This window comes from Phoca vitulina, unplaced genomic scaffold (genome assembly GCF_004348235.1).
Source record: "Phoca vitulina isolate PV1807 unplaced genomic scaffold, GSC_HSeal_1.0 scaffold11, whole genome shotgun sequence".
Lineage (NCBI taxonomy): Eukaryota > Metazoa > Chordata > Mammalia > Carnivora > Phocidae > Phoca > Phoca vitulina.
In genome coordinates this window covers 13,959,655-13,978,066 of record NW_022589714.1, presented here as the reverse complement: position 1 = coordinate 13,978,066, position 18,412 = coordinate 13,959,655, and the positions used below count along the sequence as shown (strand labels likewise).

The window sequence follows — 18,412 nt, the reverse complement described above, 5'->3', positions numbered from 1 at the left end:
CTCTAAAACTGAAACTCTATGCCTGTTAAACAACTCCATTTCCCTCTATTCCAGCCCCTGGCAACTACCCTTCTGCTTTCTGCTTCTATGATTTTGACTACTGTAGATACCTCATATAAGTGAATCATACAGTATTTGTCTTTCTGTGGCTGGTTTATCCCACTTAGCTAAATGTCCTCAAGTTTTATCCATGTTGTATCATGTGTCATGATTTCCTTTCCTTTTTTTTTTTTAATTTGAGACAGAGCAAGCACAAGCGGCGAGGAGGGTCAGAGAGTGAGAGAGGGAGAAGCAGACTCTCCGCTAGGCAGGGAGCCTGATGTAGGGCTTGATCCCAGGACCCTGAGATCATGACCTGAGCTGAAGGCAAATGCTTAACTGACTGGGCCACCCAGGCGCCCCTTGATTTCATTTTTAAGGCTGCATAATTATTCATTTTGTTTACTCATTCATTCATCAGTGGGCACTTTGGTTGCTTCCAAATCTTGGCTATTGGGAATAGTGCTGTGAACATGTTATGAACAAAGAGATACAAATATCTCTTTGAACAGGTTGACTTTGTATACTTTTGCATACTTTATTTTATTGTATTTTTTAAAGATTTTATTTTTTAATTTATTATTTTTTTAGAGAAGCAGAGGGAGAGAGAGAATCTTGATCTCACAACCCCGAGATAATGACCTGAGCCAAAATCAAGAGTCAGATGCTTAACCCACTGAGCCACCCAGGTGCCCTAAAGATTTTAAGTAATATCTACACCCAACATGAGGCTCAGACCCACAACCCCGAGATCAAGAATTGCATGCTCTATCGACTGAGCCAGCCAGGTGCCCCTTGCATACTTTATGACATAGTTTGAAATGGTAGGCTCTGTCCCTTTTAAAACCAGATACCTTATGTGGAAGCTAAGCTTTAGATTGTTGAAAACTATCTCTGACATGTTCTTATGAGGATCCTAGAGGAGACCCATGCTGGTTAGGCAAAAGGAAATCGAGGAATGTTCCTTTAAAATTCAACCTTTACATTCTGTTCTCAGTATTCCTGCTCTTAGTGTGGTTGAAACCATTTTTTACCTTAAACTTATGGCAGTTGGCCTTCTTATTTCCATCTCCTCATCACCCTCCTCTCAGTGTATCCCCTTTGTTGCCGTCAAATTACACTCTATACTTTGTTTAGAATCACTGCATTATAAATACAGAAGGAACCATAGCACTCATTAGTGTAGTTCCTTCAGTTTACATACGTAGGGATGTTAAATCTAGTGTTGAAGCTACTGCTAGGAGCAGTGCATTCTGAATTCTCACCAGTGTTATTCCCACTGTATCACAGTCTTAGTCATTTGCTGGGGGGGCCCTTCTTGAAATTTTGCTATTTTTATGTAGATGTATGGTATTCAGTTATTTGTACGAAATTAATTTAGAAGTTTGTTATTGTGTATTATGTATATGCAATTCTGGTTAAGTGAGTGCTTCCTAATACTCTGGGAATTATAAGTGGTTCAATTTCTTATTCTTTCTCTTCTGTATGTAAGAGTCATATGGTGAGTCTTTGGTTTATATACAGCTTTGAAAATGAACAAATAATTTAGAAACTGTAAACTTACAATACAAACTTATGTTTTAAGTCAAAGATTACTTTTTGTTTTGAAATGTTCCAGGAAAATAGTTGTTCCATAATGTTTAATCTTTGGCTAAAACAACATGAAGAGTGGTAATGTCCTCGTTGTTCAATGGCAGATTACCTCACTTTCTCTAGCCATATAGATTGAGTTAATATGCTATCACGGAAGACTTTGGAATCTTATGTAGACGATGAATATTCCTGTGTGAAAAGTGTGGCATCTTTAAAACCAAATAGTTGGTTCAAGTCAGAATATTTCCAAAAACAGCTTAAAAATAATGCTGATTTTGATGTTCAAGGTAATCCAAATAAAATTTTAAGTGTTTAAAAAGTAACGGGCACCTGGGTGGCTCAGTTGGTTAAGTGTCCAATTCTTGATTTTGGCCCAGGTCCTGATCTCAGGGTTGTGAGATCGAGCCCCAAGTCGGGCTCCACACTGAGCATGGAGCCTGCTTAAGATTCTCTCTGCCCCCAGTGGGCTCCATGCTCAGCGGGGAGTCTGCTTGAGGATTCTCTCTCTGCCCTACCCCTGCTTCGTTCTCTCTCTCTCTCAAATAAATCTTAAAAAAGAAAGGTATAACAGAATAGTTGCATTTAAATATAAATTTGTAAATTTTATTTATTTATTTTTTTTTAAGATTTTTTTTTTTTTTTTTTTTTTTTGCGGGAGGGAGAATGAGAGAAAGAGAGCATGAGAGGAAGGAGGGTCAGAGGAAGAAGCAGACTCCCCGCCGGGCAGGGAGCCCAATGTGGGACTCGATCCCAGGACTCCAGGATCATGACCTGAGCCAAAGGCAGTCGCTTAACCAACTGAGCCACCCAGGCGCTCCTAAATTTGTAAATTTTAAATGAATAGTTACAGTGATGATCCAGGTTTAAATTTTACATGTATTAAATAATATTAAGGTTACAACTAGGGGGCGCCTGGGTGGCTCAGTTGGTTAAGGGTCTGCCTTCAGCTCAGGTCATGATCCTGGAGTCCTGGGATTGAGTCCTGCATTGGGCTCCCTGCTCAGGGGGGAGTCTGCTTCTCTTTCTCTCTCTGCCCCTCCCCACTTTGGTGTGCTTTCTCTCTCTCTCAAATAAATCAATAAAATCTTAAAAAAAATAAAGTTAAAACTATAATGTGTGCAATATTGTTGTCATGTGAATTTTTTTATCCTATATTTTAAACAGATATCTGACTGAATCCTATGGAACAGGCCAAGATATTGATGATAGAATTGTTGAAGGTATTGTTAATTTTTAAAATTCTTATTTTTTATTGTTAGATATGTACTGAAATGAACTTATGAGAATCCTCTAAGTGATCTGGAGTGCTCTCCCAGAGATCCAAAAGACTCTTCCATCTCCTACAAATCTTTGCTCAAATATCTTCTCCTTTATTTAATGTCTATTGTTTTCCCTCTCACCCCATGTAAATGCTAACAAGGCAGGGATTTTTATATATTCCAGTCTCCTAGAATAGCGTCTGATACATGAGATATGATCCATAAATATCTCTCAGATGGATGAAATAAATACAGGAAGATTTCTGGCTTCCTGTTTGTTTTGTTGACCTTGTTTTTTGCAAAGGAGAGAGGAAGGGTGTTATTTGGAATTAAAATGTTTTTTTGGAGGAAATTTTAATGAATTAGTACAGTTGGAAGGCAGGAGTCTGTAAATTGATTTCCGTAAGGTCAATGCTTGCATATCCCTTAGAAAGTTTTCTTATACCCCATTTGGAGACTACTGGTCTGGTCAACCACTGTGTTGAATACACACCACCACCTTGCATCATAGATTCCTTTCTGGTCCCCCCACTTATATTCTTGTTTCCCTGTTATTTGTTCTGTGTGTGGAAGTTGAGATGATCTCTTTTGCTTTCAGTCTTTTAATGGCTTCATATTGCTCTCACGATAAAGCTGCAAATCTGTAACACAAGAGTGAGAGAAAACTCTGGGTGGGCTGGGCAATGCTACATATGCAGTTGGCCTGTAGGCAAGCCAGAGACAGGGGAAAAGGGAGAAGGTAAAACCTACCCATGGACCGCAAGCGTGAGAGCCAAAGCGGGACTACGAACTGTCAAAATTGTCTCTGCCTTCTCATCAGGCAGGGGAGGAGGGATCTAGTTCCTGAGCTACCAGATCATATATCTCTCTTTCTTCTCATGATGATGATGAAATTAACATGTGTGAGATGTATTATGCATTGTGTGATATGCTGAATATCTGTTCCTAATTTAAATCCGCATAGAATGAGGTAGGTACTATTTTATCCCTACTTTACAGATTAAAAACTGAGGTAACGTTCTGCATGGAGCACTGGGTGTTATGCACAAACAATGAATCATGGAACACTATATCTAAAACTAATGATGTAATGTATGGGGATTAACATAACAATAAAAAAATTAAAAAAAAAAAAAGAAAAAAAAAACTGAGGTAAAAAGACTTTAAGTGGCTTGCTGAAGAGCATATAGCTTATCAGTTGTGGAAGTGGGATATAATAAACTGAGGCATCTTAACTATGTGCTATACTAAGAGCATATTTTAACACTCAGTTACTATTTTAAAGAAAAATTTCAGTTGAACAAAAATTTATTAAGGTCCTTCTGTGTTCATGCATTTTGATAAATCATAGCTAGCAAATGTTATGTACATTTTTTCACAATTATGTGAAATATACATGTATATGAACAGAAATACTAATAAACAATTTTATTTTTTATTTTTTAATTTTATTATGTTATGTTAATCACCATACATTACATCACTAGTTTTTGATGTGGTGTTCCATGATTCATTGTTTGCATATAATACCCAGTGCTCCATTCAGCACATGCCCTCTTTAATACCCATCACCAGGCTAACCCATCCCCCCACCCCCCTCCCCTCTAGAACCCTCAGTTTGTTTCTCAGAGTCCATAGTCTCTCATGGTTCGTCTTCCCCTCCGATTTCCCCCCCTTCATTTTTCCGTTCCTGCTATCTTCTTTTTTTTAACATTCTAATAAACAGTTTTATAAAGTTTGCATCAATAAAGTTTTTCGTGTTTCTTGATATAATTTTACAGTTTTACTTACAGCTCTCACTGTGGTATTGTAACACACCCAGGTGTGAAGAGCTCATAAGTAATGCTTTATTCATAGTTAAAGTACCTCACTTTAATGAGGGAATCACCCTTTAAAATTGAATAAATAAAAAAGAACAAATTATAGGTTAATTTAATAAAATACTAACTAGTATTCTGATTTGTTTACTTGAGGTACAAACACTCTTACAAATTGGATATAAACCTGGTTTCTTCCCTGAGACTGTGGTGTATGTATATGTAGTGTGCTGTAGTTGAGAAAAGTTGGAAAGTAGTATTCTAAAATGTACAGCTCATTACTAGAGGATAGTAGATGTTAACTTGCAGAACATAGATATCATTTGATGCCGTCTATAATTGAAGATTGGTTGTTGGTTTTAGAATGAGTATATCAATAGCACTACTGTAATTTTCTGATGGGCTGTTTATCCTAATTTTGTATATTTTACTTAATATATTAAATACTTCAGTAAAAAGTAGTACATCACCAATAAAGGAGTTGGGGAGGCCTATAATTGAGTCCCCCTTTTGCCAATAGCTAGTCATGTGGCTTTCCACAAGTCAGTGGACTTTGTTGGGCCTCAGTTTTCTTACCCATCGGAAAGGTTAGGTATATATGCAAACTTTTCTTTCAGTTTTAATATTTTCTTAGGTTTTTTGGCAAGTGAAACAATTGGAGAGTGATCTTTAAAAGGGTTTGGATACTTGTTAAGCTTTCTACTGGGATAGAATAAGAGAGGTGGACTTTAAAAGATTGCATAAGAAAAATTCTAGTAACAATTGTGAAGCAATTTATGAGGTTGCAGATGGAGAATATATAATATTGGCACTGATCTGGGATGTTTATAGTTGAGACTGGTGAGTGTAAGAATAGACTCTAATATGGGTGCCTTGGTGGCTCAGTTGGTTGTGAGTGACTCTTGATCTCCACTCAGGTGTGATCTCAGGGTCATGAGTTCAGGCCCTGCATTGGGATCCACACTGGGTGTGGAGCCTACTTAAAAACAACATAAAACAAAACAAACAATAGACTCTAATAAACCTTTTTTAGTCATGTGGTGCGTATACATGGTTATGAGATAAAAACAATTAAAATTTTACATTTGTTCATTGGGAATTTATTTTTCTTTTCATTTAAAAAAATATTTTTAAGTTTTTTATTTCAGATCCACTATAATTAACATACAGTGTTATATTAGTTTCCGGTGTACAATATAGTGATTCGGCAATTCTATACATCATTGCTTAGTGCTTATCATGATAAGTGTACTCTTTAATCCCCTTTACCTATTTTACCCATCCCCCTATCCACCTCCTCTCTGACATGGTTTTTTTAAACGAGTACCCTCAAAGTTTTTTTTTTTCAACAAGAACATTTTTTATTGAAGCATACATCAGAATACATGGTTCTAAAATATATATATAAAACATTCCATCCAAGAAAAATAGAATACACATTTTCTTCAAGTACACACAGAAGAATCCCTGACTAAATCACATAGAAAAAGACATGGCAATTATTACAAATTTAGGAAGACTGAAATCATACCAAGTATATTCTCCAGCCACAATGGTACAAGACTAGAGATAAAACAAAGTTGGAGGGCGCCTGGGTGGCTCAGTTGGTTAAGCGACTGCCTTCGGCTCAGGTCATGATCCTGGCGTCCTTGGATCGAGTCCCACATTGGGCTCCCTGCTCGGCAGGGAGTCTGCTTCTCCCTCTGACCCTCCCCCCTCTCATGTGCTCTCTCTCATTTTCTCTCTCTCAAATAAATAAATAAAATCTTTTTATTTTTTATTTTTTTATTTATTTATTTTTTTATTTATTTATTTGAGAGAGAGAGAGAATGAGAGACAGCATGAGAAGGAGGAAGGTCAGAGGGAGAAGCAGACCTCCCTGCCAAGCAGGGAGCCCGATGCGGTACTCGATCCCGGGACTCCAGGATCATGACCTGAGCCGAAGGCAGTCGCTTAACCAACTGAGCCACCCAGGCGCCCTTAAATAAATAAAATCTTTAAAAAAAAAAAACAAAAAACAAAGTTGGAAAATTACCGTATAAATATTACATATTTAATATGTAAATATTAAACACCACACTACTGTATAAGCAATGGACCAAATAAGAAACAAATGGTAAATCAAAATATGTCTCAACAAAAGAAAAAGAAAATACAATATTCCAAAATCTATGGAATGCAGCAAAAGCAGATGTTAGAGTGAAATTTATGCTATGAATGCTTGTATTAAGAAAAAAGTTCAAATAAACAAATTAACATTACAAGGATCTAGAAAAAGAAGAAACTTAGCTGAAATGCTGAAATTTAGTAGAGGAAGGAAACAACAAAGAAGAATCAGAAATAGAGACAAGAAGCAGTATCATAACATTGAAAGTAATGACCAGTTTTTAAAAAAATAAGTAAAGTTGGCAGTGCTTTAACTACATTAAGAAAAAAGGGAGAAGACTTGAAAACCAAAATGAGAAATGGAAGAGAAAACAGTATGGCAGATAACCACAGAAATACATAGTGTGATAACAGATTACTATCAACAGTTATATACTAACAAATCAGATAACTTAGAAAAAAGCAGGATAATTCCTAAAAATGCACAAGTTACCACAAATGAATCATGAATCTTGAATTCAAGAAATAGGAAATCTTCTTAGACCAATAATAAGAATGGAAATTGAATTAGGAATTAAAAATCTCCCAGCACAGTAAAGCCTAAGACCACATTGCCTTCATTGGTGAATTCTACCAAAACATTAAAAAAATAATTAATGATAGTCTTTATGAAAGTCTTACAAATAATGGAATAGAGGGAACCTACTCAAAATCATTCCATGAGGCCAGTACCACCCTGTCACCAAAGCAGGATAAAAACAATACAAGAACAAAAAAGTCTAGTTTGTCTGATACAAGTACAGCTACTCTGACTTTCTTTTGACGTCCATATGTGTGATAAATGTTTCTCCACCCCTTCACTTTTAATCTGCAGGTGTCTTTAGGTCTAAAATGAGTCTCTTGTAGGCTGGGATTTTAAATTTAGTCATCCTGTAAATGTATATGTTAGATTTTATTGGGTATACATGGAAGAATATTAAATCTGGAGGCTTTACTAATATATAAAATATTTTAGGAAAGTAAGTCAACTAATAACTTTTTGCTTGTATTTTGTTCACCAGGGGTTTGCTGATCTCTATATTATAATAACTATTCCTTTAGGGCTGATGTACTTGTGAAAACCTTACAATTTATTAAAGGGAATAATTTTTAAAGTTGAGTTATAAATTTTGTTAACCTAATGACTTTTTAAAATTTAGTCTTTTCTACGCCATTTACGTTTTCTTTTTATATAATTTGAGTAATTTTCCCATCTTCTGTACTTTAATAGGGCCTGAATATAGTGGTAGTCAATAAATATTTGAAGGATTTGACATTACATGTGAATTCCTTCATGGTAATATTTTTGAAAACATTTTTCTATATTAATAAGGAAACATACTGTGCATATTGTTTTTGTAATTTTCCTTCATGCTATTTTTTTTGATGGAATATTTTTATTTCTTTTTTCATAGCTAACCCACTCTTAGAAGCCTTTGGAAATGCAAAGACTGTTCGCAACAATAATAGCAGTAGATTTGGAAAATTTGTAGAAATACATTTCAATGAAAAGGTAAGTGAGAGTGAGTTTTGGGATAATATGTTTGGGAAGTGTTTGTGAAAAACACAAGGGTTTTAGGGCGCCTAGATGGGTTAGTTGGTTAAGTGTCCGACTCTTGATCTCAGTTCAGGTCTGGATCTCAAGAGTTGTGAGTTCAAGCCCCACACTGGGCTCCACGCTGGGCATGGAGTCTACTTTAAAAAAAAACGAAAAAGAAAAACACAAGGGTCTTGATAGAATTGGTGCTGTACTTGAACTCATGGTAAATCCATCTGAGTTTCTCTCTGTTTCTTTAGCTAATTAGGAGAATATATATATTCAGTATAACCTTCATAAATATTGTAAGCTTACATTTATTTAGTTATCTTCTTTTTTTTCCTTTACTTGATAACTATTATGACCTCTTTGATATAGATAAATGTTTATTAGAAAAATAATTCAACATTGGTAGGTTGTACTTTCAGACCTTAAAAGCAAAAATGTATTTTCTCTCTGTTTTGTTTTTCAGAGTTCAGTTGTTGGAGGATTTGTTTCACATTATCTTCTAGAGAAATCTAGAATCTGTGTTCAAGGCAAAGAGGAAAGGAATTATCATATCTTTTATAGGTTGTGTGCTGGTGCTTCTGAAGATATTAGAGAAAAACTTCATTTGAGCTCCCCAGATAATTTTCGGGTAGGTTGGATGAAAAGAAATTACATACAGTTTTTGCAAATTGAATTGTCTTCAATTCTAAAACTTATTTTAGTGGATTCTGATATCTAGTTGTAGGTAACTTACATTAAATCCAGTGTAATGTGATAGAATATAGGTCTCTATTGAGATTTACTGCTGAATTTATAATATAACACTATATGAGGAGATATGTAATCAGAAAGATAAAAGGATAGATAGGAAACCACTTATCAATTTAAACTCAATAAGAAATTTATAATAGTTCTGAAATGCTAGCTTTAAAATTATCTTCGACTTATTTGTTAAAAAAAAAGAGATTTCACCACTGAATTAATGAAGGACACATGATTGTCTTCCTTAATTCAACAGTAAATATTTATTGCTTGCCCTTTTGGTACCAGGCATTGTACCTAGGTGAAAAAGGTGAGCAATTCCTGCTCATGAGCAACTTAGAATATGGTGGGAAACACACACACACACACACACACACACACACACACAGCCTGACTGATAGGTTGAAAGATTAAGAAATGCATAGATATGCATAGGATGCTGGGGATTTTGGAAAAACTTCAAGGAACAACTGATGTTTGATCAGAATCCTGAAGGATTTTCAAGTGTTAACCAGAGAAAGAAAGATGCAAAGAATATTCCTAGTAGATGCAAAAAGATGAACAAAGAAAAGCAAGAAACAGCTTAAAGAGTAAGTCTGTGCTTACCTCTGGCTTTAAAATGGAGGGTGTCTTGAAGGGGGGTAGGGTAGGGAATGGATAGAAAGTGCAACTATGGGTAAATTGGTTGGAAACCTATGGCTATTGTTGAAGTAAGTTACTTAATGCCTGAATTTGGTTACATATTAGAAGGTAAAATTGATAGGACCTGGAGACTGAGTATGGTAGAGAGATGGAGAAGTCTGGAATAATTTTCCAAATTTGAGTAGGGTAACAGGGTGGATGTAAATACCACACGAGGGCCAGATGGAAGATTTGTGGCATATAGGTTGAGTTTGCTTTTGGAACCTATGGAGCATCTTAGGGGAGAGGATTAGAAGATGGTTGGGTATACTAATCTGAAGATTATTGTTGGTGCTGTAGTGGTAGGTTTGGGAGATGTCAGTACTCTGGTTGTAGTTAAAACTATGACCGTGAGTAGATGAGATCATCCAGAGAGATTGTGCAGTGTAGAAAAGCATGTGCCAGGATCCAGACTCTGGAGTTGAAGAGTATGAGTGGTGAAGAGTTGCCCAAGAAAGCACAAGTGGAATTGTGTGATAAACACAAGGAAAATCAGGTGTGCCGAGAATCACAAGCCAATAGAATTTCAAGAAGTGGTCAGACTGGGAATGGTTAGCATGATTTATAAATTTGCAGCTAGGAAACAGTGTCCCTGTGAGGAATATTTGGGAATTATGGGAATGGGTAAGGAACGCAGTTTGAATAAAGTTCTCCAGGTGATTCTGATAATCCTCTTTGGGCAGGAGTCCTCCACATGAGAATTGTGACACATTATATTTAATTATTGTTCTGTGTGTGTGTGTATGTATGTTTGCAATTCAGCTTTTATTACTTCAATCAGTTTCTTTTAATATGTATTTGGAAAATTTAAAACTACAGTTTTTAAAAAAAATTTTTTAAAGATTTTATTTATTTATTTGAGAGAATGAGTGAGAGAGAGAGAGCACATGAGCAGGGGGAGAGGGAGAATCAGGCTCCCCACTGAGCAGGGAGCCCGATGTGGGGCTCAATCCCAGGACCCTGAATCATGACCTGAGCTGAAGGCAGATGCTTAACCGACTGAGCCACCCAGATGCCCCTAAAACTGCTGTTTTAAAATGCTTTATAACTGCATCTATTTATATACTTCCACAATGTCCCACCTTCTCTAGAAGTCATCAAATTAATTGGAATTTGAAGTTAGTTGCCTACATTATCTTCATGAAAGTAGATTTCTCTACAATGATTTTTAGAAAAGGAGTATGTTACTATGAATCGTATGAAATTTAATAATGATGATGTGACTTTGTTGGCTCTGAGTTAATGATAAAGTAATGTGACTATTCTTGTCTTAATTTAGCATTTCTTTCTGTTTGGAGGCTTGGGAGCATATTTTTTGTGTGTCTCAGAATGTATAGCCTTTCCTGACACAATGGCAGGCATCCTAGGAAGGTACTGAAATTCTTTATTAGGTCACAGAATTACCTGCCTCTGTAGTATGAACTGCTGGGAGCTATGATTTCTTTTCTTACTAGAGTTCTTATAGTGGTTAGGAGGAGACTAGAGGAACCATATTATCTTTCACCCAGATATATCTGCTGTCTTCGTTATTCCTCTCATGCATGCATATGCATACCGCTATGTCCCTTCCCCTAAATGATTCTGCCTTCAAGTGACTTGAAAGTGTGTTGATAATTTATCAGGTTTTTCTGTAGTTTAGTTTAGGCCTCCAGTTACAACTCATAGGTAAGGTCATAAAGACAAAGAATTCCAGAGTAGTGTTGAACACTTCCAAAAAATTTTTTTGTCACTATTCTGTCCAAAATAGTACATAAAGAATTGTAGGGATACATCTATTTGAAAACATTTGTATTAACTAGTCATGTGTTTTAGAAAATAAAAGGTTTAAAAGGTTGCATTATTCAAATACTCAAATATTTTTGCATATGTTTTATGAGCATTCGTTATAGTCATGCAAAGATCCTTGAATAGAAGTAAAGCTTGGGTAGAATGAGAATGGATAGCAAGGGAAGTTACAGTTTTCTAGTTACAGGAAAATTGGAAAAAACAAGTGGTAGGTTTTAATACTACATTTAGCTATCCAAAAGCCAAGTATTTGATAAAGCATTTGGGGTTGGGGAGATAAAACCCTTGCTAGCAAAGAAAACATTTGTTTTGGCTCTATATGATTAAGCTACTATTATCTTACTATATAAAATAGCTCTTTTTTGAAATAATCAATTGAAATTGCTTACCAATATTATTCCCCCCTCTTCTATTTTTTTTTCCTAAAGATTCTAAGGTAGAAAGAACAACTCATTGTATATCATTTTCTGGTTTTATCTATTTAAATATTTCATTGTAATGGAGGTACACAAATAAATGTATTGAGCATCTGAAATATTAATTTATTCCCAAATCATTCAAAATGTATTATATATTTTTTCATAGCATCTATATGATGTGTGGTGTATTTAATCTTGGAATTCATGCCATGGTACAGTGGGATCATAGTGACCTGATTCAAGAGAAGCTGAGATGTTTAAAAACATTTTCCAGCCTTTTTCTTGTGTACTTCCTGATTACCGCCCCCTGCCCTTAAATGTGGGTAATAGATTCTCTTTGGGACTAATTAATTATTTTCTTCTCAACTGCTTCCCTTGTTCTATGTTTTGAAAGTGCTTAGTCTTTAAAAGGCTTCTGGGCAGCAAAGTAAATCATTGAGATAAAAGCTGAAATTGTTATTTGGATACCTATGAAAGTTCATAAAGCAAGTATTGTAATTTATGTATGGTCAGTGTTAACTGTCAGTAAATATGAAAGGCATGTTTTGAAGAGCTGATTTTAAAAATCAGAAATTAAGAAGCTTAGGGATATTATTCTGTTATTCAGCATTAAAAATATTACTTGACATATTAAACCACATGTGTAGGTCCTTATTTGAGACTACGTATTTAGTAGAAGGTGATTTTCATTATATCTGTAGACTTATTTTATGAACTATATTTTTAAGAAGATATTTGACATTGAGATTTAAAATTGCTGCCCTTTAAGAATGGGAAAGCTTGGGGCACCTGGGTGGCTCAGTCGTTAAGCGTCTGCCTTCAGCTCAGGTCATGATCCCAGGGTCCTGGGATCGAGCCCCACATCGGGCTCTCGGCTCGGTGGGAGGCCTGCTTCTCCCTCTCCCACTCCCCTGCTTGTGTTCCTGTTCTCTCTCTCTTTGTCAAATAAATAAATAAATAAATCTTAAAAAAAAAAAAGGAAAGCTTTATGGTATTGATTTTTATGTTAATCATTTAATTTAATCTGCTTTCAGAAATTAGGATTTTCAACATCCTTGGTTTGGTTAGTAGGAGTAAAATGTTTATAATATATACGAGTTATCAGTTGTAATTGAGAGATTAAATGATATTCAAGTTATATTTAAAAATTCTTTTTGGTTACCACTGTTTGATAAATTGTGTTTTCTTCTGTATTATTTTCATGTGGCTTGTATTTATTATATTTATATTTCTTTTTCCTAGTATTTAAACCGAGGCTGCACTAGATACTTTGCTAACAAAGAAACTGACAAACAGATTTTACAGAACCGAAAAAGTCCTGAGGTATAGTAGACTATTTTTTTAAATTAAAATCTTTAATACAAAAAAATCATACCAAAAGATACATTTTTTATTTTGGAGCCCAAATAATATTTCTTACTTTTAGGCTTATACTTTAAAAACAAAATGCTCATCCAAGTCTCTCTCACAGTGTAGTACTTTATGCCTCTCTTAGTATCTACAGAATCTACAAGTTTTGGTTCTTCTTGGTTAGGCCTCAATGTACTGCTCTCCTCCTGTTTTTTTTCTTCCACATGAGGGTATTAAAATTGCCTAAGAATTATCCTTTGCTAACATTTTTAACTTACTCTTATATTACCCACTTGAGATTAAGTATAGAACATGTCCATAATTTATTTTCTACCCTAAGGCTGAAGTAAGCTTTGAAGTACATAGTAAATAGGGTAAGCATTCTTGTGAACTAATGCTTATGTATTGTTGTATTTCTCTCTAAAACATATTTCTGTAATATACTATGGAAAGTCTTATACATAGGTTTTACTAAATTATTATATTTCTAAGGGTAATTAGATGTATTTATACTATTATTTTTAAAACATTAAATCCTTAATCTAAAAATCAATAACTCTTATAAATTTTAATATGTAATGTTCAAGTAATAAGTGGTATTAAGTTGTATCTACTCAAGGAGGTTAAATTATTAAATACTGAGTCAGGATTAATTATAGGGACTAGTTCATTTTCTCTTTAAGTTTTATATTGAGTGTTTACTTGTACAGTTTTTATTATACTCAGTTTTAAATGTGTGAATCAGATGCTTTTGACTCCTTTCGAAATGAGTGAGATGAATTATGTCTCTAATGTTCCTAGAAAAGAACAGAGAAAGCAAATAAAAATTACCATCATTTCAAATTCTAAGCAGATGAGGACAGTTAATTTTTGTTTAAGTTGACATTTATCATTTTATTTTTATTTATTTTTAAAAGATTTTATTTATTTGAGAGAGAGAGTGAGCATAGAGTGGAGGGAGGGGTAGAGGGGAAGGGAGAGGGAGAGAAAAAAATCTTAAGCCGACTCCCCACTGAGCGTGGCAGCCTGCCGTGGGGCTTGATCTCACAGCCCTGAGATGATGACCTGTGCCGAAATCAAGAGTCAGATACTCAACCATCTGAGCCACCCAGGTGCCCCAGCGTTTATCATTTTAGACATAAATGTCTGAATTATAAATTGTAAACTTTAGTTTATGTGATATTCATGGTTGGAACTTTAAGAAGTGACTTTAATATTTATTATGGTATCTTCCTTTGTCATGATAACCTTTATTTTTATGAGACATCGTCAAAATACAAAAATTTTATTCTTTCCACTAAGATAATAGAAACATTACCTAGTGGGGTAGTGCAGCTGTCCTCAAGGAAAAGATATATATCTAAATTTGATCTTTGACATGGAAAAAACTCTGTAAAGAGGGAGGAAAACTGGATTTTACTCTCCAAAGAGTAACATGTACTCTTTGTATTCTGCTAAGAAGAAAATGTACTCCTTGTGATTCTAGAGCAGCATACTTTCTGAGGTGATTTATTCATATTATTAAGTGTATATATAAAAATATATAAGTGAATAATGGATTAATATGTTTAAATTACTTTTTATGTCTTCTATATCAGGAGGATGAGGTGATCATTTTGACTAATTAGAATCCTTTGCTTAGTTCCATCTGAGTGTCTCAGCTGTGTGCAGTTTTTAGGAGAATGCAGTATTTTTAGTCTGCCATAATAGCAATATATTCTTAACATTTGATTGGAAAGTCTTTAAATGAAATAGCCATTCAATTGCAAGACTAAAAATTCTGCATGATCTATGTTTTCTGTTAACTTTGGCTGCATGTGATAATTTCCTTTGCTTCTTTTAAGAATAAAATTAAATTTCTTTACTAGACATTTTCCAGAAATTTCACCCGAGCATAATTAAGCATTTTAAAGAATTTTGTGAAAGATAATCACAACTTTAGCTGGGAAGCAATTGGCAACTGGGAGGAAAAAAAAATCCCCCAGAGGTGTCTTTAATGGGCAATTAATTCTGGTGCTGTGTTACCTAATGTTTATTTTACCTATTCATTGTCAAGTTCTGGAAAATTCCTAGTCCAGTCTTTCTGTGTTCACTAACTTTTATTTTTCTACTTCTAAGGTTTCTGCAGACCTAACTTTCTTATTCCTTTTTCTGAGCTTTTTAATAGGTTCTAACAAATGAATACTTTAGAATGTAAATTCTTTTAGGAGAGAAAACAAATTTTCTCTTTATTTTTTCTGAAATGTGAGTCATTGCATAAATTCTGAGTAAGCACAAATGCTTACTAATACATTTTACCTCATATGACTATACAGGAAAATCTAAAAACAATTCTCTGGCCGTGAAAATTGTCATTAGTCTACAATTTATTATTGCTGAATATTGGTGCAGTTGATGGAATTAACCTAAAAGAGTATAATGCTAAGTGTTAGGTTTGAATTTTTATTATAATTTTTCACCTTAGTTCTTTTTGATCTGTGGATTCATGTTGATTTGTTTCAACCACTGATACTCTCTTCTTTTCATTTAGATTTTAATCTCACATATCCTAGCATTATAATGCATTAGAATTAAAATTGTAATTTAATTGGAAAGCATCTCATTTCATTTTTGACTGATTTTTATTGTGATAATTGTAGAGTCACAGGCAGTTGAAAGAAGTAATACAGAGAGATCCTGTGTACACTTTGCTCATTTAGTTTTTGAATTGTTAGAATAGTAAAGTTTTCCCATTGACATATTTTATTTTTGCATGTCATATAGTGCGTTAATAGACCTTGTGTAGTGGTTTTAATATACTTAAATAATGACAAAGAACAATTAATTGATGTCTTCTTGTTTTGTAGTATCTTAAGGCAGGTTCCTTGAAAGATCCTCTGTTAGATGACCATGGAGATTTTATTAGAATGTGCATAGCCATGAAAAAGATTGGTTTGGATGATGAAGAAAAGCTTGATCTGTTCCGGGTAGTAGCTGGTGTCCTGCACCTTGGAAATATTGATTTTGAGGAAGCCGGCAACACTTCAGGTTTTTTTGTTTGTGGTTGTTTTGTTTTGTTTTAAAGAGGAATAAAATTAGAAGTTCTGTCATTTCTTTATCATACGTAAATCCAATCTGTGTACAGGTTTTTAATACCCTGCAATTTCTAGAATATATTGTGTTACATGGTGAATCTTGGAAATGAAGGTTGCTTCATTAGTCATTATGAGCTCTGTTTTGAACAAATCAGTGATACTGATGGGGAATAAACTCATTTTATGAAGGATAAATAACGGTGACTATCAGGGTCATATTTAGTTAAAATTTTTAACTGATAATTATACTTTTGCAGTAGGTGCACAGAATAATTCTCTACCATCTATTAAGGTATTCTGACATTTTTCTGATTCATTGATATAAACTTGGATCAGTTAATTAGGGCAATTGAATATGTACAAGCCCATATACTTTATTATTTGGAAAAGAAAATTGGTTATACTTTATACATACTGAAAAAGAGCATTTAATGCCTGTATGATAGTAACTTTTCAACTTTAGTGTTTTAGTCTCTATATAAGTGGTAAGACTTTTTGTATAATCTTAAGTTTGATCCATGAATTACAGGGGTTGGAAAACTATGGCCCATGGCCAAATTTGACCAGCTGCCTGTTTCTGTAAATAACATGTTGTTGGAACAAAGCCACACCCATTCATTTATGTCTTTTCTGTGTCAGCTTTCATGCTATAGCGACAGAGGTTAGTAGTTGTGACAGAAACTATATGGCCAGCAAAGCCTAAAATCTGACACTTAAGAAGATTGTCGACTCCTGCATAAATACATTATTAAAATATTTTATACTAAGAATGAGTTAAAAAAAATCGAAAGCACCATTGAATATAGTAGTCAATAACATGGGCATTAGTGTCAGATCCCAGAAGCTCTCTGACCCTTGCTTTTTTCATTTGTAAAATAATGAAGAAACAGTCCATTAGAAGTGCTTTTTAAAGTATAGTACCTAGCGGGCGCCTGGGTGGCTCAGTTGGTTAAGCGACTGCCTTCGGCTCAGGTCATGATCCCGGAGTCCTGGGATCGAGTCCCACATCGGGCTCCTGGCTGAGCAGGGAGCCTGCTTCTCCCTCTGACCCCCTCCCCTCTCATGCTGTTTCTCTCTCTCTCTCTCTCTCTCTCAAATAAATAAATAAATAAAATCTTTAAAAAAAAATATAGTACCTAGCAATAGTATGTATGCATATAAGGAAGGAGCACAAGAGGAAGAGAAAAAGAACATTTAAAAAATGTTGTCTGCTATGTGCAGGACCCTTCATATGCTGTGTTTCATCAAAAACAACATAATTATAATCTAAACTTCATAAAGATAATGAGGTAGGGGGTATTATCTATATTTTATGGAAGTGGAACCCGTGCAGAAGTAATACATTTACTAATGAAGTTGTAGATGTGAGAGCTGGGTTCTCCCCATGTTTGACTAACTCAGGGACTTGTGATAATTGTCCCAAATTGCCCCCAGTCACTGAACCTCAATGAGAGTCCTGATCTGTGAATAAGCTGAGTGAAATAGACAGTCTTAATGACTTTCAGGTTTAACATCCTGTGATGCTGTGCGGTCAGTAACCTCAGATGCAGCACAGTGTAGTGTTTAAGAGTGCATGCTCTTGAGCCAGAGTGTTCATCACAAGAGTATTACCTGCTTGTGTGGCCTTGGGCCAGGAACTTCACCTCTCTGTGTGTCTCAGTTTCCTAACCTGTAAACTGGGGATAATAACAGTCCCTGCCTCATGTTGTATAGGGGAATAAATGAGTTAAATATTAAATGATGTCAATACTTAATGTCCAGCACATAGTAATCACTGTGTTTTTAAAAACAGAAATACAGATTAATTCTAGTTTAAATGTAAAAAAGCAAAATCAGGTATGTTCTTAGTGTGCATTAAAATTTTAGTTTTTTGAGGGATTTAAAATTCTTATTTTGAAAATGTAATGAATGTTAGAATACGTCTCATTTGCTCTGTAGTACTGTTATGCGAAGGGAGTATATG

General features: G+C 34.7%; 1 protein-coding gene across 5 annotated transcripts in view; it reads left to right on the top strand.

The window, feature by feature from the left end:
* The window catches only part of MYO6 (myosin VI), a 145,820-nt gene that overhangs the window by 71,708 nt on the left and 55,700 nt on the right, over positions 1 to 18,412 (top strand). For all 5 annotated transcript variants that reach the window (XR_004300175.1, XM_032409421.1, XM_032409422.1 and 2 more), the window contains exons 7-11: positions 2,797 to 2,852; positions 8,269 to 8,366; positions 8,863 to 9,027; positions 13,268 to 13,348; positions 16,222 to 16,402. Coding sequence is in view for 4 of the 5 variants with exons in the window: in XM_032409421.1 (XP_032265312.1) it covers positions 2,797 to 2,852; positions 8,269 to 8,366; positions 8,863 to 9,027; positions 13,268 to 13,348; positions 16,222 to 16,402 (581 nt within the window). In the remaining variant the exon portion in view is untranslated. The remainder of the gene's footprint in view (positions 1 to 2,796; positions 2,853 to 8,268; positions 8,367 to 8,862; positions 9,028 to 13,267; positions 13,349 to 16,221; positions 16,403 to 18,412) is intronic.